General features: G+C 39.3%; 1 protein-coding gene across 2 annotated transcripts in view; it reads right to left on the bottom strand.

Annotated features, from left to right (window-relative positions):
* Positions 1-25,901, bottom strand: part of FERMT2 (FERM domain containing kindlin 2) — a 74,237-nt gene extending 48,336 nt beyond the window's left edge. For both annotated transcript variants that reach the window (XM_068966595.1, XM_068966594.1), the window contains exons 1-2: positions 25,774-25,901; positions 25,207-25,372 (exon numbers count right to left, since the gene is read on the bottom strand). In XM_068966595.1, the coding sequence (XP_068822696.1) occupies positions 25,207-25,363 (157 nt within the window). In that variant the 5' untranslated portion in view covers positions 25,364-25,372; positions 25,774-25,901. The remainder of the gene's footprint in view (positions 1-25,206; positions 25,373-25,773) is intronic.
* Between the last annotated feature and the right edge of the window lie 444 nt (positions 25,902-26,345).

The following is a 26,345-nucleotide window of genomic DNA, read 5'->3' as shown; positions in this document are numbered from 1 at the left end:
AGATGGAATAGTTGAAGGGACTATAGTCCAATGGTTAAGAATCTGCTATCAGTGCAAGAGAGAAATCTGTGTGATGCAATGAAGACCCTGCATGCCACAGCCAAGATCCAAAGCAGCCATAAATAAGTAAGACGGAATGATCAGCCTGTGATGTTTGTTCCAATACTATAATTTTGGTAGCATTCCTGAAGACTCAAAATGCCAGCGACCTAATCAGCACTAACCACAAGAGAATCACTACTACAGAAGAAACAAACAGTATCTGTAAAATATTCATTAATTACACAAATATCTACTGAACATTTACCAGAAAGCAATATTCTAGTGCTAGAAATACAGTGATGAGAAGAACAAAGTTCCCACATATTTGAAGAAAGCCAATATGACTCAAATTGAAGAGGTGAAACACCAGAGAGCTTGGCAGAAGCCCTGTATACCATAAGGTTGTTCAGCTTTTACTCTTTCTGAGTATGAGAGAAGCCACTAGAGCAGTGTTTTTCAGCCTGCCTGGCATTAGAATTATCTGAGCAACTTTTCAAATAGAGTAATGCCTGGACTCAGCCCAGACCACTTTGGGTGTGGGTCTAAAACTTGATTTTAAGCAGGGGAGTGATTTTTTATTTCAAAGTCATCAAATAATTTAGAAGAATGCAGGGGTAGGGCTGAGCATGAGTGAAATTCAGAGGCCATGCAAAAAGTTAGCATGGGAGTGGACAGGATGAAAGTTTGAATTACAATGGCTGGCCAATGAGGAAGTCGAAATAAGGAATACAGACAACTTTTCCTGATCATTTTGTTATACTGGGGAGTAGAATCATGGATGGTAGATGAACAGAAAGGGGATGGCAAGTCCAAGAAGTACTTTCAGTCTTGTTTTTAAGAACAAAAGTTATTTACATTACTTAAATAGTGATAATCCTGTAAAACTTAAAACACATTTCCAACTTTCTTTAATTTGACTGCCCCTCCAGAGAGAGTCATTGAGTCATAGTGTCATTTCAAAACTTGTTAGAGGCTTGACTGAGCGCTCTTAAATATGCAAGACAACATTTTCCTACTTACTAGGAAATCTTTCTTTAGTTTTGGCTCTGTATTACACTGCGTATCTTATTTTGAAGCTAATATCTACACGTCATGTCCCACAGCTGGCTCCACTACACATATCACAAGAATATATTTATTCTATTCAGAAGTAGCAAAAACAACTTTACACTCTGATGAAAATCCTGAGAAAGATGATGAGAATCATTCACCAAGGCAAATGTAGAGCTAACCGCACCTCAAACATACTTAACTATACAAATTGTGTGTGTGTGTATGTAAAGCTGTGTATCTTAATGTAATAGCTCCTTCATTTCAACCCAGGCAGATTGAAACATTATAAATTTAAGGCCAACAGGATCAGAGCTAGTGCTGGGCAATCCTACCATGTTTCTTCTGTTCACCACTGCATCTCAAACTTGCCAACCCTCCTCTCAAATGCCTGTGTACCCTCCTTCTCCTCAGCAGACAACCATGGATTCTACTTCAGAAAATAGAGATGCCATCGGGTTGAAACTATTTCACCTAAGGGCCAACCAAATGTACAAAGCTTCTTGCATCTGTGCCGGTATGGGTCTCCCGCCTTTGAGTTACGATGAAACGTCTCTCCTCCTAATTATCTGAAAACACCCCAGCTACCCATGCTCTGTTGCCATGCCTACCTTCTAGAAACCACGCACTCCTCACTCTGGCTCCTAGGTATCCCATCCATTCTTGTGACTTTACATGGCCTCTATGCACTTACCTTCCTAGTTTTTATCTCCAGCCTACCCTTCTGCTTAGAGCACCAGTTTATACATCCTACTGACTACCCCACATCTCCACCAGCATGTCTCAGAAGAATGTCAAACTTAATATATGCAAAGTGTGTTGGCCACTCAGTCATGTCCAACTCTTCACAACTCCATGGACTGTAGCCCACCAGGCTCCTCTGTCCATGGAATTCTCCAGGCAAGGATACTGGAGTGGTTGCCACGTCCCGACCCAGGGATCGAACCCAGGTCTCCAGCATTGTAGGCAGATTCTTTACCATCTGAACTACTCAGGAAGGACCAATATATTCAAAACTTAATCCAATTTTCTCCTAGTTCTACTGTTACTAAATAGCCCTAAGAATCAACCCAAGCTGCTCATGCTAGAAAGCTAAAAGTAGTGAATTCTCTTTCCCTAGTCTGCACATTCATCAAGCCCCTCAGCTCCACTTCCCAAAATCTCCACTTCAGTCTCCATTGGCACCATCCTATTTCAGGTCATCATTATTATCTCTTACACCAATTACTGCCAAGAGCCTCCTGTCTAGTCTCCATGATTCCATCCAGCACTTTCTAGCGATAGCCAAAGTGATCTATTTAACACTTTCACGTCAATCCCCCTGCTGAAAATCTTTTAACAGCTTGCAACTGCACTGAGAATGAAAACCAAATGACTTTTAGTCTACAAACTTTCACCCAGTACAGCCCATCCACTCTTCCATACTTATCTTCCTGTGCCAAGGCCACACCTACCTTCTTTTTATTCCAAGAACTGTCTAGTAAGTAAGCTTTTTTTGCCTCGGTGGCTTTGCAAGTGTCACTCCACTCTCTGAATGTCTAGTTTTCTCTTGTCTCCCAAATTTTAAATTCCACAGTCTCAGAGAAGTTTTTCTTAACCATTCTAAGACTTCCAGTGTCCTATGTCCCTCTTTTATTCTCTATTTCAGTACACTGTAATATCACTTATCAAAATGTGCATTCATTTTGTTTGTTGTTCCTGGGATGGGGGGGGTTTCTTAATTTCCTACTAAACACTGAGAAGACAAGGACAATGCCTATTTTGATCACCATTATATTTCTAGCACATTGCACAGGTGACCGGCACACGTTTGATAAATGAATCCTCATATTGAAAATTGTAAAGATCCTTCATTACATCAAGAAAACATTAATCCCAGAATAAACCTACCTAAGAAGACATAAGATTTGTACTCTGAAAACTATAAGATGCGGATGAAAGAAAATGAAGACGACGTAAACACATGGAGAGATATACCATGTTCATGGACTGGAAGAATCAACAGTCAAAATGACTATACTACCAACTCAATCTACAGAGTCAATGCAATCCCTATCAAAGCACCAATGGCATTTTTCACAAAACTAGAAAAAAAAAACCCTCAAAATTTGTATGGAGACACAAAAGACCCCAAATAGCCAAAGCAATCTTGAAAAAGAAAAACAGAGCTGGAGGTATCTGGCTTCCTGACTTCAGACTATACCACAAAGCTACAGTCGTCAAAACAGTATGGTACTGGCCAACAACAGAAACATAGATCAATGGAACAGTACAGAGAACCCAGAAATAAGCCCATTCACCTATGGTCAATTAATCTATGACAAAGGCAGAACTACATGATGTTGGAAAGACAGGCTCTTCATCAAATGGTGCCGGGAAAACTGGACAGCCACGTGCAAAAAAATGGCATTAGATCATTCCTTAACCCCAGACACAAAAATAAGCTCAAAATGGATTAAAGACCTAAATGTGAGACTGGATACTATAAAACTCTCAGAGAAAATCATAGGCAGAACACTCTCTAACATAAATCACAGCAACATCTTTTTTGATTTCTCTCCCAAAATAATGAAAATAAAAGCAAAAATAAACAAATGAGACCTAAACTCAAAAGCCTTTGTACAGCAAAGGAAACAATAAACAAAATGAAAAGACAACCTACAGATTGGGAGAAAATATTTGCAAATGATGTGACCAATAAGGGATTAGTTTCCAAAATTGAGAAACAGCTCATGACACTTAATAGCATCAGAACAAACAACCCACTAAAAAATGGGCAGAAGACCTGAATAGACATTCCTCCAAAGAGGACACACAGATGGCCAATAGGCACATGAAAAGATGTTCACTATCACTCGTTATTAGAGAAATACAAATCAAAACTACAGTGAGATATCACCTCACACCGGTCAGAATAGCGATAGCTATCATCAAAAACCCACAAACAACAAATGCTGGAGAGGTTCTGGAGAGAAGGGAAACCTTCTACACTGTTGGTGGGAATATAAATTGGCACAACCATTACGGAAAACAGTATGGAAGTTCCTTAAAAAAAAAAAAAAAAAAACTTAACTAAAAATAGAGCTACATATGACCTGCAATCCTGCTCCTGGGCATATATCCAGAGAAAAACCCCAATGTTCACTGCAGCACTATTTACAGTAGCCAAGACATGGAAGCAACCTAAATGTCCATAGACAGAGGAATGGATAAAGATGTGGTGCATGTGTACTATGGAATATTACTCAGCCATTAAAAAGAATGAAAGAATGCCATTTGCCACAACATGGAGAGACCTAGAGACTGCCATACTGCGTGAAGTCAGTCAGAAAGAGAAGGGGAAATATCATATGACATCCTTTACATGTGAAAACTAAAAAGAAATGATCACATGAACTTATTACAAAATAGAAGGAGACTCACAGACTTAGAAAATGAACTTATGGTTGCAGGGGGAAGGGATAATTAGGGACTTGTGGAATAGTCATGTACACACCGCTATATTTAAAAGGTATAACCAACAAAGACCTAACGTACAGCACATGCTCAATGGTATGTCCAGACTAGACGCGAGGCAGGTTTGGGATAGAATGGATACATGTATATGTTGCCTGAGTCCCTTTGCTGTTCACTGAAACTACCACAACATTGTTCACTGACTATACCCTAATACAAAATAAAAAGTTTAAAGTCTGGGAAACAACAAAAAAAAGAAAACAACAAGGAAGTTACTCTTAAAGCAACATGAAAAATAATATTTAAGATTTATTTAGTTCTATGTTTAAAAATTCATTTTTTCTTCTTCAAATTCAGAATTAAAACATGTCTACACTAAGTGTGGCACAGATTCTCCAAGACATGGGGAATCAAACCATATTGACTTCCTCTTCTTTCTTACATTATCTTTTGCTCAAGACAATCCTTACAGTATGCAATGATTATGTTCAAAAAATTCTTTTGAGTCTTAGAATTTAGATTTGCCACAAGGAAACATTATAAATAGATTCCAAATCAGACTATTACCCAAATCTAAAATAGTCCAAAGTATACTATGAGAAATATTCCACTAAACTGATATCATAAGGCTTTTTGCAGAATATATGGTTGATGTTCAGCTAGAGATGTAAGGAAAACTGCTAAGAGGCATCTGCAGTGTGGGCTGGAGGGAAGAGAAGCTTAAAAACAATGGAGGTGTTAAGTGGTGAGGGAGAGAAGCTCTCCTGCTAAAAGTAGCACACTTGGCTACTCCCTCCTCATCCTTCATATACTGTAGGAATTAACTGGCCTCCTACCTCTTTCCCAGCTAGGATTTATCGCCTTAGGCCAAGGTTTCTTTTTTTGCTAAAAAAAAAAAAAAAAGTTCCTCACAATAGAAAAGCTTTACCTTCTGCTTTCCTCACCAATTCCTGAAACACAGAACTACTCTCAAGTCCTTGTCTTTTTAATCACTCAGCCTTCCAAAAAAGGAAATAGGCAAACTGGACAAAGGGTTGCTCTTTGGATACACAACCAGTAAATGAATCGATAAACATTTTCCAAGGACCTGCTATATGCCAGATACTAAGCTAGGCCATGGGAATATATACTTAAGGTACACTTATCTCAGAATTCCCATCCTAGAGGTTCTTGCTGTTCAAATGAGGGACGCAAACAAATATAATGAGATAAAAAGATAAAAGAGCAAAATGCAACAGGAGCAAATAACTTTAAACGTGGAAGACTGATTAGGCTCTGAAGAAAAGGGGACGTTTTACCTGGGTCTTAATGTGGGAATTCTAACACATACCAAGAGTAACTGTTCTATAGACAAGAGTGGCTCTAAATCAGATGGTTTTATGAAGGTAATTATGATGGGATCACAGAGAGTGAATCAGAAAAAGAAAGAACCTGGCACAAGAAATTTACTGCAATATTCTGGGAATAGGACCTTTTCTAAGGCAGAAGCTAAAAAGGAGCCAAATGTGAGGGATATGTCTAAATTAGAATCACAGGTCTCACTGATACTGATTATAGATGAGAGAGGACAGCTGGAAGGTGAAGAGGAATGCTAGAAAGTTCCTGGCTTGAAAATCAAATGGATGGTACCAACAGCACCAAGATTTGTTTCTGAACATTTAGCATGTATCAGTAGCACTTAACATACTTTCACTTAATCCTCACAAAAATGCTAAGTGGTAAATGCTATCACAATTCCTGTTTCAAGAGATGAGACAATCAAAGGACAGAGGAATTGTAAATTTGATCCCTTCTCCAGAGCATCTTCCCGACCCAAGGATTGAACCCAGGTCCCCAGCACTGGGGGCAGATTCTTTCCTGTCTGAGTCACCAGGAAAGCACTATAATTGAGAGGGAGTATAGGTAGGGAGGTAAAGGGATTATTAAATGAAGTGGAAATACCCCAGGGCTTGCCAGAGGGACTGGAGAGTGTTGAGAAGTGAAATATGGAGGCTGTATTTCATTCCTGCCTTTTCTTAAAACGGTACCTGCCATTCCTAACTCAGAGCAAAGTGGCGTGCACTGGCAGCAGGACTATCGTAGGGTAGACTTCAAGTCATCTTGAAGGGAAAGAGCCGAGTAAAATTCTGGTGGGAGTTTCAACTAACTTTCCGTTAAGTCTGACATCATGCATCTTTCAACAACTTGCTTATTAGTTTGTGCCTTTCCCTGCCAGTATCACAGTAGGGCTTACAAAGACCACATAAACTGGGAACTGAAAAAGTCCTTAGGAATCAACCCAATCTAAGTTCTTCCTATAGATAAGGAAACCAGGTTCAGTGGGGTTAGGTTCTTGCTTGAGGCTCTACAGATCCTCAGGGGCAGAGAGGTCAGATTCCAGTTCTAATAGGCACCTAACTGAAATCTCAGCTAAGAAGTTGGCATGAAGAAATGGGTTCACAGTCTAAATTTATGTTGACTCACCTCTGCCCAAGGGAAACAAACCCCAGGCAGAGAAACCTTGTCATCAGAGACCGCTCTTTCATTAGGGTCTCAAAGAACTACGGGGAAATACTCACTCAAACCACTCCATTTCTCTGTTCCAATACTATCCATACACTGGAAACGTCAATTTGTATATAATGGACCCCAGTCTTCACAGGCACCAAGAAGCTAATCAATTCAAGATATATCCTAAGATATATATATATGTATGTTCAATAGATAATAAGAACTGGACCATGGAAATTGTGATTCAAGTAAGACTGGTTTCAGGAGGTCGTGCCTAGAACCAGCCAACACTGCAAAGTCACTCATCAGTTCACTCTCAAAACACCAAATGTGAAGGAATATTTATATTATGTATATGTTCAACTGATTTAATAATGATAGCTATAGACAATAAAATTCAAAAAGGTTATGGCTGGTAGCTATTTAATTATTTGAGGAATACATATACTATTGAACAAAATTAAACTGAGTTTAAACAAGTGAAGAATAGAAACTGATTATCAACAGCAAAGAGGCAATTCAGAAAAATAATGTAACTAACCACTTCTTATTTTATATTAGAGATTAAATAAAATTACATTATAAAATGAATATTCTGTATCACATAAAAATAACTGAAACAACTTCTAAATCATTCTTCTCTTCCTTAAGACTGTTCTAGAGAGACCAGAAGTAAATTCCTCAGTTATTTTTAATCTTATTCTAGAAGAGCAACCCTCCTTCCAGAATCATCCTTTACTCTAGAATAATCATCCAAGAGATTCTCAGCAGTGCATTCTATACTACATCAGTACAACACGATCTATGACTTAATTCAAGTAACTATAATAGGATTATTAGTATACTAGAAATAAGTATATTCCTGATTTTCCGCAGCAATGAAAAACAGAAAGAAACTACTTTTAACAAAGTCCCAGAGCTAACTCAGCTGACATACACTTTCAGTAATCAATAAAATGAAAACAGCAAACACTGGCAATGACGCATGTAAATATTCCAAAACTCAGTAACTGTTGCCCACTCACCCCATCCATTCAACAAATTAAGTGAAGACTACCAAGATCATGGAGGAGGAAATGGCAACCCACTCCAGTGTTCTTACCTGGGAAATCCCAGACAGAGGAGCCTGGCTGGCTACAGTCCATGGGTTTGCAAAGAGTTGGACACGACTAAGCGACTAACACTTTCCCTTCATACCAAGATCATGTGTGTTTGCTAAGCCACTCAGTCATGCTTAACTCTTTATACCCCATGGACTGTAGTCCAACAGGCTCCTCTGTCCATGGGCTTCTCCAGACAAGAATACTGGACTGGGTTGCCATTCCCTTCTCCAGGGGATCTTCCTGACCCAGGGATGAAACCCGTGTCTCTTACATCTCCTGCACTGGCAAGTGAGTTCTTTACTACTAGTGCCACCTGGGAAGCCCCTCCAAGATGATACAAACTAATTATATTGACCTAACCTTTAAAATCTTTAATCTCAGTTCAGTTGCTTAGTCATGTCCGACTCTGACCCCAGACTGCAGCACGCCAGGCCTCCCTGCTCATCACCAACTCCTGGGGTTTACTCAAACTCACGTCCATTGAGTTGGTGACACCATCCAACCATCTCATCCTCTGTCGTCCCCTTCTCCTCCCGCCTTCAATCTTTCCCAGCATCAGGGTCTTTCCTAAGGAGTCAGTTCTTCACATCAGGTGGCCAAAGGATTGGAGTTTCAGCTTCAGCATCAGTCTTTCCAATGAATATTCAGGACTGATTTCCTTTAGGATGGACTGGTTTGATCTCCTTGCAGTCCCAGGGACTCTCTCCAGAGTCTTCTCCAACACCCCAGTTCAAAAGCATCAATTTTCGGCGCTCAGCTTTCTTTATAGTTCAACTGTCACATCCATACATGACTACTGGAAAAATCACAGCTTTGACTATACAGACTTTTGTTGGCAAAGTAATGTCTCTGCTTTTTATTATTCTGTTTAGGTTGGTCATAACTTTTCTTCCAAGGAGCAAGTGTCTTTTAATTTCATGGCTGCAGTCACCATCTGCAGTGATTTTGGAGCCTCCCCTCAAAAAAAATTGTTGAATATATTTCTCTAAGGCTGAACTTATGTCTCCTTGTTTTTCTTTGTATCCAAATACTATGGAATTTACTTCTCAAACGGCTGTTAAATGTGTCCCTTTCTTTCCTTTTATTACATTGCTTTAGCTCAAGTCCTCAACATCTCGTCTGAACTATAATATCATTTTTTACAAAACTATCTGAGTTACTTTTTAAAATGCAAATTTGATAATTTTACTTCTCTACTTAACTTTCCAAGTCCCTCTGTTGCTGAAGTGTTTTATAACCTCTCAGTGGGTTATATAAATCCTAACCTTCTGTGCACCTCGATGCTTAGTTGTCCCCAGGTTCTACAACTCATGTTCTGGCCTAGTTTGTGAAACACCCTGATGTTTTTTGCCTCCTTGGTTGTATACCTTTCTTTTTCCTTCTCATCAGGGTGACAAAATCCTACATAAAAACCAAATATTACCATCTCTATGTCTTTACTAACCCTCTTGCCAAAGCAGTTAGGTACATCTTAGCATTCTGAATAATGTATCCCAATCAATTATAATTGATTTTATGTAACTCCCTTCCTCCACTCAATTAAGGGTCTTTGGTCTTATTTATCTTGGACCTCAAAGGCAAAAAGCCCAGGGCCTTGTACATGGAATTAAACCAATAAATATTTGTAATATGCAAGTAACATGAAAACTCTTAAACGTACTCGTCTATTACTGACACAGTGAACTGTAGACTGAAGAGTTAGAAGCAAAGTTGGTATTTTATGCAATTAAACAAAAGTATGGTGGTAACTAAAACATGAACCATGTTGTTAGATAACTGGTGTTAACTAAACCATGATAACTAAAACATGTATGTTGAAACTGTGCAAAATATTGATGGTTTCCAAAATTTTGATATGTCCTATTCTTAATAAAATGTTTGTCTTCTGTTAGTAGAAGCAGTAAACCATTTCAAAGTTTACATATCATTCAAACTGTCAAAATATTTCAATTAAAGTACTCCATTCAATTTTAGCATAAGAAAATTATTATTTTACATTAAGATTTCAGTGAGTGACTAAAACAGATGCATCAACCAGTGATTAAAAACATTTAGAAACTAAACTTCTGATACCAAGTGACTAGTTGACATTTCTTTGACATAGCTAACTTGATTGAAAATTCAGGAATTTGCCCATCAAAGCAAAACACAATCAACTAAGTTTACAAAGCAAAACACAATCAACTAAGTTTACAAATCGCCTTCTGAAGTTACTCACAAACACAAAATAATGTTTATTAATTTCAGTATCAATTGAATACTATTTCAAATAGCCATAATATCTGCTATTACAAAATACACTAATTCGAGTAGTTAAGAAGTTTTACCAGATGACATTAAGTCATGCGTGCAATTACAGAGTGCACACAAACAGAAGGCATGTCAATTATTCATTTCCAGAGGGTGGGTAACTTTCTATCCAATCCTAAAGGCTTACTACAAATTTGGTTCAGTTTGGCTTAGTTCCTAGAAGACTGGACTCAAAAGTCCATGCAATGTCAACATCTGACAAATTCTAAGAGTAACATCAAGGCTGAATTTATCAGTTAGTGTTTGACTCATGGAGTATTAAAACTGGATTTGTTTTTTGAAATTAGTCAAAGGCACTAGCTATTCATTCTATACTTCAAAAAAGAAGTATGGAAACAAATTCTAATACAGGACTACAGCACAAGCTATGGAAAAAAAAATCTCTTGGAATCTAAGAGGCTTACTACTGCCTGTATCATATGTTACTGATATATATGAATATGATGTACTTCAAATTTGTAAAGATCTGATGTCTCTTTCCAGTTTAAAATCTGTTATTGGTATCTCACAGCTCTTACCACAACACTAAATCTTTTAAATTTGGTTTACAATGCACTTTAAGCATTTGCTTATTTCTTAAGCCTGTCAAGTCCCTGGTTCCCCAGGACCATTCCTCCATCAACACAGACTCTCAGTTCCTCAAATGGCAGCCTTCCCTCACCCCCATGCTCTCATGCTCGACTTCTCATGTTCTCCCAATCTGCTGCTCTTTTATCCTACACCGCCTTCCTAAGATCTTCTGCCACTCACTCACCTGGCTCTTTCCTACTCCACCATTGGGTAAGAGCTGTGAGATACCAATAACAGATTTTAAACTGGAAAGAGACATCAGATCTTTACAAATTTGAAGTACATCATATTCATATATATCAGTAACATATGATACAGGCAGTAGTAAGCCTCTTAGATTCCAAGAGATTTTTTTTTCCATAGCTTCCCTGGTGGCTTAGAGGTTAAGGCGTCTGCCCACAATGCGGGAAACCTGGGTTCGATCCCTGGGTCAGGAAGATCCCCTGGAGAAGGAAAAGGCGACCCACTCCAGTATTCTTGCCTGAAGAATCCCATGGACAGAGGAGCCTGGTGGACACCACTGGCCCTCAATTTAAATGTAATTTCCTCCAGAAACCCTTCCCCATATACTAGGTTGGGTTCCCTAGTATATATACTCTCTGATAACTATTTTAATTATCATAACACTCATCACATAATAGCAATTACTTATTTAAAGATTATCTTGCCCCTAAGACTGCAGGTCAAATCAGTCTAAGGATTAAGTTAATTTTGTACACTTCTTGTCTCTGGCATTTGCAGTATGGTAGCTGGCACTCCAGTAGGTTCTCATTTAAAGTAAGTAGGTGAAAAAAAAAAAAAAGCAAGTAGGTGAATGAAGGAATAACAGAAGAAAATAGAATACCATTTCCTCACTTAATGATATCTTTCCTCTCTATAATCATATTTTCTATTTCTCTTAGTCTCTAATACATCATAAACATCACAACTTTCAATCCAGAATACCTTTCTTCCAAACTTTTCACCCTGGCTCTCTTCAAATAAAGTCAGTCAATCTAGGCTCATGCTTCTAAATCTCCACCATCTTCCTGAACCACATATTTGGTGCTTCACATTGAGACTGTCGATTCAAAGCAATCTTTTTTTTTTTTTTTTTTTACTAGAAAGTCGTTCAGATTTTATGTGGGGACTATGTCCCATTACCTAATATAATGCTTCAGTTCATTTCAGTTCAGTCGCTCAGTCGTGTCCGACTCTTTGCGACCCCATGAATCGCTGCACGCCAGGCCTCCTGTCCATCACCAACTCCCGGAGCTCACTCAGACTCACATCCATTGAGTCAGTGATGCCATCCAGCCATCTCATTCTCTGTCATCCCCTTCTCCTCCTGCCCCCAATCCCTCCCAGCATCAGGGTCTTTTCCAATGAGTCAACTCTTCGCCTGAGGCCAAAGTACTGGAGTTTCAGCTTTAGCATCATTCCCTCCAAAGAAATCCCAGGGCTAATTTCCTTCAGAATGGACTGGTTGGATCTTCTTGCAGTCCAAGGGACTCTCAAGAGTCTTCTCCAACACCACAATTCAAAAGCATCAATTCTTCGGCACTCAGTTTTCTTCACAGTCCATCTCTCACATCCATACACGACCACAGGAAAAACCATAGCCTTGACTAGACGGACCTTTGTTGGCAAAGTAATGTCTCTGCTTTTGAATATGCTGTCTAGGTTGGTCATAACTTTTCTTCCAAGGAGTAAGCGTCTTTTAATTTCATGGCTGCAGTCACCATCTGCAGTGATTTTGGAGCCCCCCAAAATAAAGTCTGACACTGTTTCCACTGTTTCTCCATCTATTTCCCATGAAGTGATGGGACCGGATGCTATGATCTTCGTTTTCTGAATGTGGAGCTTTAAGCCCACTTTTTCACTCTCCTCTTTCACTTTCATCAAGAGGCTTTTGAGTTCCTCTTCACTTTCTGCCATAAGGGTGGTGTCATCTGCATATCTGAGGTTATTGATATTTTTCCCAGCAATCTTGATTCCAGCTTGTGCTTCTTCCAGCCCAGCATTTCTCATGATGTACTCTACGTATAAGTTAAATAAGCAGGGTGACAATATACAGCCTTGACGTACTCCTTTTCCTATTTGGAACCAGTCTGTTGTTTCATGTCCAGTTCTAACTGTTGCTTTCTGACCTGCATATAGGTTTCTCAAGAGGCACGTTAGGTTCTCTGGTATTTCCATCTATTTCAGAATTTTCCACACTTTATTGTGGCCCTCCATAAATGTTTGCTTGCTGCTACAACTGATGGGTCAAGTTTACCACCTCTTTGATCCTCACAAATGCCACATGTTATAAGCCTCTCTTCCCTGGTGGCTCAGAGGTTAAAGCATCTGCCTCCAATTCGGGAGACCCAGCTCTGATCCCTGGGTCGGGAAGATCCCCTGGAGAAGGAAATGGTAACCCACTCCAGTATTCTTGCCCGGAGAATCCCATGGACAGAGAAGCCTGGCAGGCTACAGTCCACCGGGTCACAAAGAGTCGGACACGACTGAGCGACTTCACTTCAACCTATTGAAACAAAAAATTAATGTACAGACCTACCTTTGGGTGGGAATATTTATACGTGAATGTCTCCTCTTGCTCTAAATTCCCTCTTTCCTAGTCTAAGTTCTTTTAAGGCACTTATTCCCCAAATTCATCAGGGAAAAGTGAGATATCCTAGCCGTCCATTAGGATCCTCAATAAAATAACCACAGTCACTCTGAAGGACAGAGAAGCCTGGCATCCTGCAGTCCATGGGGTCATAAAGAGCTGGACAAGACTGAGCAACTGAACAACAACCATCTCCCTAACAGTACTCACTATACACCACTGTGTCCTTTACACATATGTATTCATTTAATCCTCACAACAACTCATATGAGGTAAATATATTATTACCCTCATTTTATTTATAGGAGACTAAGCCACCACAAAGCTAAATAACTTGACCCAGGGTCACAAAGCTTATAGGGAGGGAAGCCAGTATTCCCACCCAGGCAGTTTAGCTCAGGGAACACATTCCAGAGTTCAGAACCATTAAACAAAACTTAAAAAAGCAAGAAAATAAGAAGGGGTTTTGGTTAAGTACTACATAAATACAATGAAAATAAACCAGGCTATTTCAACCCACAATTCAAATTGTTGTTTTAGGTTTACATAGTATTTGAAGGATAACTGAGGGTAACATTTTTTTTTGAGCTCTTAATATAGGCATTCTACTTATTACCAAAGATTCTGTTAATATTGGTGTGGCCAAAAGGTTCATTCAGGTTTTTTTGTACCATCTCTTGAAAAAGACCTGAACAAACTTTTTGGTCATCCCAATACTTTTTACATCATACTTACTTCTTACATTAATTCTAAGAAGCAAGGAAGTAAACAAAGGTTAAGTGAGATTAATAATCAGGAAAGGTTAAAACAATATGCCAAGGTCATATACAACTCTAAGTGGCCATGTCTTGGACTTAAGTCCTTAAAACATTGACAAAGTTAACCTTTTAAAAAAGGCATTTGCTTAAACCAGAATATTAAATTGGAATAGCCTCCATTTAAGCATGGTTTATCTATAATTTTCTATATGTTGGAATATAAAATCTATTGCTTCTAAACCATCTTTGTCATATCCAGGCAAGAATACTGAAGTGGGTAGTCAGTACACCTTTCTCCAGGGGATCCTCCTGACCCAGGGATGGAACACAGATCTCCTGCATTACAGGCAGATTCTTTACCGTCTGAGCCACCAGGGAAACCCCATAGTGATAAAGGTAAGCACAATAAAGTTAAAATACATTCCTAATATGGCAGAGAATAAATCAGTACTATTTGGCTCACCTTTATAAATGACACATTCCCGATCTTTTATAAAATATTATTTCTCTAGCTTGGTAAAAGGGAACATTTTATATAGCTACACTTCATCAACATAGCTCCATTTACAGAGGCTATTCTAAAATACTTCACATATATTAACTGAGTCCTTATAATAATCCTAGGATAAAGACATTGTTATTATTCCCATTTTGCAGATGAGCAACCAGAGGCACAGACAGGTTAGGTCACACACCACAGGGCTGCAAAATCAGGATTATGACAGTTAGGAAGCCCTCCCACAGTCTATGCTCCACAACAAGGGCATTCTATCACAGCAACAGATTGCATCAACACCTTGCATAAAAGCTTAAACTGATACAGCAACTGTCTGCATTTTTCAAGTTATTTTTAATTTCAAAGGTTATGAAATTCAGGAACTACATTAAGGAACAATAAACTGGGAGGCACTTATCCAACAGACATCTTCATCTGCAATCAATAATGCTAGCACGTCACTGGTGTTTTATTCATAACCTTGAATGCTCCATTAAGAAAAGATATCAAAACCATCATTACACTGAGGCTTTAAAATTGATCTTTAAAATACCTCATGTAGCTTTTAGTTACAGCATAATATAAAAATAAGATAGGTAAATATCTGAGAAAAGATTCACTACAGATTCCAAAGCAAACGTCACCTCCTCTGGGCTGAAGGTTATCGGCTCTGTTACCTTGAACACTGTATAAGGGTTACCCACTGAAACTGGATGGTCTGTACAACTAAATAATAAATAATTGAGTCTGCAGACTGAATCATGAAAGGAAGGGAAATCTAAATGTAAACTTCTCATTTCAACCGTTTATCGCTTATCATCTTCTCTTAAGAACACTAACTCACTTAGAAGCAGAATTACTGAAACTGAGAAAAAATATCAGAAAATAAAAATTTCAACATTCTACACATAACTCTGAGTCACTATGAATAAATAGTGTAATACTGTCAATGAAGGAAGGCAGACAAAAAGCAAAGAATGAAGGATTCAAATAATGACCCTTTATACACAATGATACTATTTAGAGGATACTATATTTGAAGAACAATTTTCAAAGACTTCCAATAACATTACAAAGGTAAGGTAACAAACTTAAGTGAAGGCTTCTGTCTTTATCTATACTGTACAGATAAGGAAACTGAGACCCTTAACATGAAAACTCTGACTTAAAAACTTTCTAAAAATCACAAAGCTATTAAGTAGCATGGTCAGGATTATAATCCAGACTTAATTCTTTTGATAACATTACACCCTAAAATTTTAATTATTCAATGATGCTTTATTACAGATCTATTTTTATGACTAATGTTCTAAAATATCTAGGTCTTCTAATGGATTGCTGATAAATCAGTTTTCACTGGCCTATTATTTTATAGCTCAGATTTTACCACATAAAAGTTGTAATTACATTATTTCAAACTGATATGATGCAATTATTCCCCTTCTGATACATGATCACTACTATACTTCATGTATTTCTCCTTTCAACATACAAAAATAAACAGAAGCTATACAACTTATAGGGCAAAAAGTTTCAAATTCTGACTAACCAATTCCCTTGTGGAAGACAATTTTTCAAAAGTTCAATCCAGAAAAAACCTGATAAAATTGGATTTCCTCAAAATTTAAAAGTTTTGCTCTTTGAAAGATACTGTTAAGAAAATAAAAAGACAAGCCACAGACTGGGAGAAAATACTACAAAACACCTATCAGATAAAGTACTTGTATCTGGAATTTATTAAGTAATCTTAAAACTCAACAAGAAAACAAACAATTAAAAAAATAAGCAAATGATATGAAGACAATTTACTAAGATATACACATGGCATATAAGCCTGTAAAAAGCTTCCCATCATACCCATTAAGTGTGACTTACAATCATCGTAAGATATCATTACATACTTTATTAGACTGAATAAAATTAAACAAAAATAAAACCAAAAACACCTGACAATACCAAATGCTACTGGAGGACTCGGAACAATTGTTAATTCTCATAAAATCTCCGCAAACTAGAAACAACAGTGGTACTCTGAAAACACTGGAAACAACTGGTAGACAGACAAACTGTGGTACACATTCATAAAATGAACTACAACTGAACAATAAAAACAACTACTCACACACAAGAATCTAAAATGTATTACGCTAAACATCTATTTCTGCTTTATTGATTATGCCAAAGCCTTTGACACTGTGGATCACAATAAACTGTGGAAAATTCTGAAAGAGATGGGCATACCAGACCACCTGACCTGCCTCTTGAGAAATGTGTATGCAGGTCAGGAAGCAACAGTTAGAACTGGACATGGAACAACAGACTGGTTCCAAATAAAAAAAGGAGGACGTCAAGGCTATACATTGTCACCCTGCTTATTTAACTTCTATGCAGAGTACATCATGAGAAACGCTGGACGGGAAGAAGCACAAGCTAGAATCAAGATTGCTGGGAGAAATATCAATCACCTCAGATATGCAGATGACACCACCCTTATGGCAGAAAGTGAAGAGGAGCTAAAAAGCCTCTTGATGAAACTGAAAGAAGAGTGAAAAAGTTGACTTAAAGCTCAACAATGAGAAAACTAAGATCACAGCATCTGGTCCCATCACTTCACGGGAAATAGATGGGGAAACAGTGGCTGACTTTATTTTTTGGGGCTCCAAAATCAGTGCAGATGGTGACTGCAGCCATGAAATTAAAAGACGCTTACTCCTTGGAAGAAAAGTTATGACCAACCTAGATAGTATATTCAAAAGCAGAGACATTACTTTGCCGACTGAGGTCCGTCTAGTCAAGGCTATGCTTTTTTCGAGTGGTCATGTATGGATGTGAGAGTTGGACTGTGAAGAAGGCTGAGCGCCGAAGAATTGATGCTTCTGAACTGCGGTGTTGGAGAAGACTCTTGAGAGTCCCTTGGACTGCAAAGAGATCCAACCAATCCATTCTGAAGGAGATCAGCCCTGGGATTTCTTTGGAGGGAATGATGCTAAAGCTGAAACTCCAGTACTCTGGCCACCTCATGCAAAGAGTTGACTCACTGGAGAAGACTCTGACGCTGGGAGGGATTGGGGGTAGGAGGAGAAGGGGATGACAGAGAATGAGATGGCTGGATGGCATCACTGACTCGATGGACGTGAGTCTGAGTGAACTCCGGGAGTTGGTGATGGACAGGGAGGCCTGGTGTGCTGAGATTCATGGGGTCGCAAAGAGTCGGACACAACTGAGCGACTGAACTGAACAATTATTTTTAAATAAAATGTACTACTAAAATGTAAAGAGCTTCCCTGGTGGCTCAGACGGTAAAGCGTCTGCCCGCAATGCAGGAGACCCAGGTTTGATCCCTGGGTCGGGAAGATCTGGTGGAAAAGGAAACGGCAACCCACTCCAGTACTCTTGCCTGGAAAATACCATGGACTGAGGAGCCTGACAGGCTACAGCCAATGGGGTTGCAAAGAGTCGAACACTACTGAGCAACTTCACTTTCACTACTAAAATGTACTAGTCGCTAAGTTGTATCCAATTCTTTTGTGACCTCATGACCTGTATGTAGCCTGCATAGCTCCCCAATCCATGAATTTCCCAGGCAAGAATACTGGAGTGAGTTACCATTTTCTTTTCCAGGAGATCGTCCCAACCCAGAGATCAAACCCATGTCTCCTGGATTGCAGGGGGATTCTTTAGCTGAGTCACCAGAGTGAAAGAATCCACCCTCAAAGCTCCATTTATATGACATTCTGGAAAAGACATCCAGTGGTTTTTCAGGAGCTGGAGTTGAAGGGGTGGGCTCATTATAAAGAAACACAAAGACAAGTTTTTGGGGTGTTGGAAAAGTTCTATGTCTTGACTGTGGTTGTTTTATGACTGCATGCATTTGCTAAAACTCAGCACAGTATACTAAAAAGTATGAATTTTATTGTATGTAAATTATACCTCAGTAAGCCTGATTTTAAGAAAAATTAATAAGCAAAAAATGCAGTAATTATGCAAAAATTTGTTACAAAAGAATTATAGTAGATATGACTTTGTAACCACAAATATGAGTGCAGAATATTATATCTCAATTAAAAAGTTATCTTAAAATATTTTTTTAGAGTATCTGTTTACCTCACACTGGGCATATATACCACTTTGTAATATACTACGGCATCAGCATAATTTTTAAATTATTTCAGTAAGACAATTATCTAAACAAAAATATTGCACATATTAGCTTTTTTCTTAAACCATTTCCATTAATTTCTAAATGGGCTCAATGTTTTCACAAGCCAAGACACAATGGTATATCATTCCTTTGTTACAAATCAATAAAAAACATACTACTGAGGGCTTCATGGTTATAAATATTTCAAATCTCTGGAATACCATTGTCCACTTACTGGTCCACTCCATTTCAGAAATCTCATGAAAACAGTAGTTAAATAGCTCTTTGCTACATTACAGAGGCATGTATGCTTGGAAGTGAGCGAAAGGGTGGAATGATAGCTATTTTCCTAGCTGTTGGGGGTTGAGAGCACAAAGCAGTCCCAAACTAGGCTTCTTCTGAGTGGCGTAATTCTCCACGATTAAAGCTGGAACCTTTTAAACAGTCTAGATTACATCTGAACTCCTTTTAAAAGGAGTTCCTCCCCGACCCCTGCCTCCACTTCAGGATATTCAGGGACTCTCAATGCCACTGAGAAAACAGCCACTCTTATCCGTATAGCACAAATAGTCCATATAATGCATTTTCGCATGTATTATCTCTTTTCTCACCAAGATCTAAGAGAAAGTTTTTTAAAATTGGAATTTTACAGATGCCAAAACTCACTTAGAAGATTAGATTAGTTGTCCAAGATCACACAAGCTAATAAGTGGCAGAGCCAGAATATTATTTATTATTCTGTTTATCTATTAGTGTCTACTAGCCTAAAGAAAACTAATATGATGGAAACCTATACCCAATGATGTGTAAAAATATTGTATACCTTATCCAATAGTAAGCTAAGAAGACAACTAAGTTTTAAAGATAAAGGTGTATGAAGACCCTACAATCATTCTGAAGTGAAATTCACACTGATAAACAATTTTATTGTGAAAAAAAGGTAAAACAATGTCTTGAAAAGACAAATGCTAAGGAACTATTCCATAGGATGGCTGTGAAGTCTGGAGACAGGTACTATTACTTTATATGTATTTCAATGTTATATTAATAAGCCACATATTACATAATCTCTTATGGTCCTAAACTTGGTAGCGATTGTGTATATTAAAGGAAACTAAGTAAAGAAGGCAATTTACTGACAGCTAAATGTAGAATGAGATCTTGGATGGAAAAAAACAAAGGCCAATACTGGAACAACTGCCAAATATGAATCTGGATGCATGTTAGACAACAGTATCAAATCAATGTTTAATTTCCTGAACTTGATAACTGTAATGTAATATGAAAGAGAAAGTCCTTGTTCTTAGGTGATACATATTTTAAGTACTTAGAGATGGAGGGTTATGATGTGTGTAACTTCCTCAAATGGTTCCCAAAAGTATGTGTGTATGTGCACAGAGAAATCAAATGAAAAATGCTAACAGATGATCTAAATGAAGATTATAGTATTCAGTTATCATTCTTGAACGTGTAAGTTTGAAATTACAAAAAATAAAGAGTTGAAGATAAAAGAAACAAAACTTCAAATTTTCTGTTTTTAATAGCTAATAGACATTTCCAACACTATCTTTTCTAACAAACTGAATAAAAAAGATACATTCTTTTTAGTGCCTCTATAAATATAAGTTAACTCTACTTGGAATCAAACAGTATTTATTGACTTTTTAAAAACTGGGTATAAAACACAGCAGCAAACAACCCATAATGTATCCAAAGAATAGCTTGAACTTTATTACATGCTATGAGAATTTTAGTACAATTCACATAGTGTCCTTTATTTTTAAAGAGCTTCAGATGTGCTGAGAAACAGATTAAATTCAATGTCCAGTTCTTATGGATCATTAAGAGTACTCTAAATACTGAGTAAGGAGAAGGCAATGGCAACCCACTCCAGTACTCTTGCCTGGAAAATCCTATGGACGGAGGAGCCTGGTAGGCTGCAGTCCATGGGGTTGCTAAGAGTCGGACACGACTGAGCGACTTCACTTTCACGCACTGGAGAAGGAAATGGCAACCCACTCCAGTGTTCTTGCCTGGAGAATCCCAGGGACAGGGGAGCCTGGTGGGCTGACATCTATGGGGTCGCACAGAGTCAGACACAACTGAAGTGACTTAGCAGCAAATACTGAGTAAACTTGCTCTAAGACAGTACATATTTAACTAAAATTCAACTTATTCTAATATATATGATTTCACCATGAAGTGCTTCTCCCACCCTACTTCAAAAGATGTTCAGAAATTTTTATCTTGATATAGTCCACTATGAATGCACTGACGCTGCATCATGCTGACATTTCACTTCCATGAATTCAATCATAAGCCCTCAGAGGAAAAAAACTGAGGATTTCAACAACATAGACACCATTTCACTAAATAAGCACACCCTCCCCAAGGAGCACTAAGCAGGAGTATAAGGGAGCTGTCCAGTAAAGTAAGCGTTTCTCCCCATGTGCATCTCGCCAAGCTCTGATCCCAGTATTTAAAGTATTTTTGTATAACAAAGCCCCAAATGCAAGCCACTTTCTTCATCTGTGGTCCAACTAAAGAAATTTATTTTTGGAATTTCTGAAGGAAAAACTAGCTATTTTATAATTCTATGAGATGGAATGAATGAATGGAAACCATACTTCACCATCATTTATCACTTTAAGGGATTTTTAAGGTAATCTGAACCAAAATCTTTGGCGGGTGGCATCATATATGCTAAATTCACAGTTTAACTTAATCCTAACACACAACTCCAACATAAATGTATTCTGTTTCATTATTATAGCAAGAACATGATACACAATAAAGTGAGGATGACTTCTTTCCAAAGGCTACATCCAGAAACAGTAGCCTTTTGCTATGCAGTGAAACAAAGCATCTTTTGGCATTTTGAATCCTCAATACTTAACTAAGCTCTGAATTCTACAGAGTAGAACAGTTTTAATATTTCTTGGTGATCTCCAAAGGTACATCAGGGAATCCCATAAAACTGAGCCTCCTCCCTACCTGCAACGTTTATTTTTAAATGCAACTATTTTTATAATTTTATTCTCCGGTATCTTATTTTTATAATCCTTAACCTTGATATTTTATATTTTAACTCTTTTCTTAAAAAAAAAAAAAACTATTAGCTTTGAAAATTGTTTTCAACAAACAGTAAAGTAAGTTTTAAAAATTCTACTTAAAGCTTTCAATATGGATTAAAAAAATCAAGTGTAATAACTTTTCATTTTCAGAATGGGGTATAAACATTGGGAAGATTGATATGGAAATTACTTGTCTAGTACCAACCTAAAGTCACAGATTCAAGAAGTTTCTGTGACATCAGGATATAATTCCCTAAATCCCACTTTTCCATGGTGTACACTCTATTTTCTTTTAAAAGATCTGAGCAGAATAACAAATGTCTTGTGTACTAAAATTTAAAAGGGATCACGTAGATCTTTGAATTAAGGTCATAAATCTAAGAATCACGGTTGAATGACCTTACCTGAAGCACCCAAATTCTTTATAAAATTCTAAATATAAAGATGTTGCTGGAAGCATTATTTACTTTTTTAGCTTGCTTCATTAAAGTGCCTGAGTCTGGGATGAACACTGTACCTTCAAAATAAGGCTAACTTTCAAGGGCCAAATCTTTGATCATAGACCTCTTCAAAAACCTAATGAAAGCTAAGACTCTTCGCAGAAAATTTCATGTGTGCACATACACACAAAATTTTTAACACAATGTTGAAGGAAGGAGTCATCATAAAATCTACCAATCCCAGAGAAATAACTGTTATCACTGATTATGTGCAAGACAGCCTTAAAACATAATGCTCTGATATTTATTCATACACACTATGATGAAAATAAGAAGGCATGTGGAGTCTGAAAACATAGGTGAAGGCTGTTCTTCGGTACCGTAACTGCTCCGAGTGCAGAGCAGCCTGGTTCTGCTAACCGTCCATCCCTGCTCTACAACCCCCTCAGACACGAGACCCTGCACCATCTGATCTGTGCCATGACCTCCATGTCTTTTCATCTAAACTCTGCAAGCTTCTTTGATCCACTTCAGCTGTTGACAAGTAACCATCCAGTCTGCCCAATATCTTCAGTAACACAACTTACAGCTTCAGAAGGTAGGCCATTCCAGTTTTAGGCAACTCTGAAGAATTAAAAAGTTCTTTTCTAATCTGACGAGCCTTATTTGTAAGTCAAAATGCTGTCCAGAATTTCTCCTCTATTTACTTGCCAATAGGTAACAAAATAGCTTGCCATTCAAAATATCTAATCCTAAAACCAGGAGCAAAAATTCACTAAGCCCTACTTTTACCAAACGGGAAAGTCAGAATTACGCTAAAGAACATTTTCTACTTGAAAATCAAAATCTAAGAGGATCAATATTGTTCAGTTCAAGAAAGATGTAAGGCTTTCATGTATACATTTCCTACCTTACTGGGTTTCTTTTCACTGCATAAAAAATTTAAATATATCAACATTAAAAGATTAACATTATAGTCACTGCAAATTAACATCAGTTCTGTCTGCAAATACTTTATTCTCTGTATTTCTATTTAGACCTGTGATTCTATAATAAACAGCTCCAATCAATGCAACATAGTCATTATTTATTCATTAGATAAAGCCTGGCTTTCAAGAACTACAAGTTTTCTCAGTCACCTTCAACAGCTTTTTCACAATAATATCTCTTATTGAAACCAGTGTATTAATAAGGCCCATTTGTCATATACAAAGCAATCTCTGAAGCAAATGCTTACTCCCTTTGAAAACAAAGGAAGTACAAACAATTATATTTGATATTTTCTTCCTTAAACAATCCCTTACTAGTGCTGGACAAAAAAGACTCAAATATTTTGCACAGTGACTGACTTAGTCAAATCAGATAAGAACAATGATAACTAACAGTTATGTAGGTAAACACACAGCAGAATCTAATTTTGAAAGGGTTACAAAGCAGGGGGACTCCCTCCTGGGCTCTGTCGCAGAGAGTCAAACAATGCGCATTCCTAAGGAGGTTTCCCTCTAAGGAGCTTCTTTATGGTCCTTCAATAATTAAACTCCCTGCACTGATCCAAAAAAGGTCCACCTAAATGAATGCTGTCTTATAATGCAATTACATTGGGGCACAATTTCGTTAAGTTTATACAGAAGGTATACACTAATCCTTGATAAGAAATACATTTCCTGATAAATAACCGTTTTTCTACTTTTCCAGAGTGGCCTGAAGAAGGACTGCTGTGTTTTAAAAAGACACACATACAAAGCCTAAAAAGATAATGCCAACACTTATCAGAACTTGTACTACAAACAAATGACACATTAAAACTCAGGAACAGTCCTCCAAGCATTTCTCTTGTAATAAAAGCATCTACTGAATAGTTTTAGTTGATTCTGCCATCTGAAAATGGTTTCATCCATCACAAATGTGTACTGAAAAATTTTCTTACACTTCACACTGTTGGATATGTTAGTATGAGTGAGTCAGTGTTAAAATCAATCAACTTAACAGTATTAAATCAATATATTTGTACCTAATCAAATATTGCCAATCTACAGTCAATAATATCTGCGTTTTAAAACAAAATTCTTTCACTAGATTGTTATTTACATAAAATCCAACGCTCGAAATAACTTAAAAGCACGGACTATTATAGACAGTCAAACACTGCCCCACCCCTTCTAAGAGTGGATGACTGGAACATTTTAATATACTCCATCACGTAGTAGCACTGCTACAAAACTTTCATATTAACGCCAGAAGTTGAACATTTTTCAACAGAATTTAATTTTATATAGATTTTGCATCATCCTCAATGTCAAACGTCACCAACATTCAGGTACACTGAAGGTAAGGAACTGATAACCACAAACCCTGTAATATAACCCTCCAACCTTCACTTGCGCACTCTTCTCACTTCCTTTAAGAATTAAGTTTTTTCTATTTCCTACGCAATTAAGAGTACTAGTTCGACTGAAATCACCAAATTATTAAAATTTCAGAGTAGCAATACAAAAAAAGAGGCAAAAGGGGAAACCCTACTTCTTTAAATATTAAGGGAGTCTTACATTAGGAAAAAAAAGCATTTGCGGGATGCCAAGCAAGACTTCCAAAATCCACCCCTCCTCCCGCCTTAAAGTGCCCCCCTTCCCACCCGCGCGCCCAGTCTGAGAAGTCGTTACTTTGACGCGGCCGGGATGCTACTCACCGAGTTTTTCCACCAATTTGAGCATCACCCCTCCAATGTGCACCTCCCCAGTCACTCTCAGGGTGACATCGCGGTTCAGGTCCGTCACATGAACGCTCAGTTCCCACGTCCCATCCGCATAGCAGCCATCTGGCATCCTTATCCCGTCCAGAGCCATGGCTCCTTCCTGCGAGCACGGAGGAAATGGCTCTCGTCAGCGTCACTCCCCCAAAGGAAAGCAAATCCCACCGAACTCGCAGAGTCAGCCGCGGGTGAGAGAAGGTGGAGAACGCGAGGGTTTCCGCACGAATTCTGGAGAGCCGGCGGCGAGGCCAGCTGCCGGCAGGACTCTGCGCCCCGCGCCCATTCCCGCGGCCACCCCGGCTCCCGCCCCGCGGCGGCCCTCGGCGGACACGGCGCCGCCCGTTCCGCGCGGCCCCAGCCTAGCGGCCCTCGCCTAGCGGACCGCGGCGGGCTTCACCTGCCTGCCTGCCGGCCGCACCCAGGCCCGGGAGAGGCCGTCCGCGGGCTCCACGGTCCTCCTCCCAACCCGCGCTTCCCCAGTCCCTGCCGGGCCCGGCCCCTCACCGCGCGCTTCTTGCGCTCCCGGCCCAGACTGGAGCAGCAACAGGCGCGGAGCGGGGGCTCGCCCGGCAGCGGCGGTGGTGTCGGGTCCCCTCCTCAGCCGGCGAAACGCTGCGTCCTGGCCCGAGCGACTAATGGAGTCCAGCCGTCGCGGCCCCTCGCCTCTCCCTCCGCGCTCCACCCCTCTCTCCCCGCCCCCTCAGTCCGAGACCAGCTCCCTCCTCCCCGCCCCGCCGAGCCGCCCTCCGCGGGTCCGGCCGCCTCGCCCCTCCCCCGCCGCCCCCCGCCACCGCTCTCGGGGCCGAGGCCGCGCGAACTCGCGGGCTGGGGAGGGGTGGCCCGCGGCGCGGAGGCAAGCCGTGCGGGGGAGGCGGGGGCGCCCGCGGCGGCAGCAATCTCGGCCCCGCCGAGTCGCTGCCCTTTTATGGAAATGAAGCACCCGGCGTAGGGATTGAATCCAACATCCGGGCTCTTGGCGGCGAGACCTGAGGAGGGGGAGCCCGGACAGCGCGGCTGCTTCCCACCCGGGTGCGGGAGGGCGCCGGGCGCTCCCTTCCACGCTCGCGTCTCTGGCT

The sequence above is a fragment of the Capricornis sumatraensis genome, chromosome 2, assembly GCF_032405125.1.
Source record: "Capricornis sumatraensis isolate serow.1 chromosome 2, serow.2, whole genome shotgun sequence".
Classification (NCBI taxonomy): domain Eukaryota; kingdom Metazoa; phylum Chordata; class Mammalia; order Artiodactyla; family Bovidae; genus Capricornis; species Capricornis sumatraensis.
Note: the sequence above shows the minus strand (reverse complement) of the source record. Positions and strands in the feature narration are given on the sequence as shown.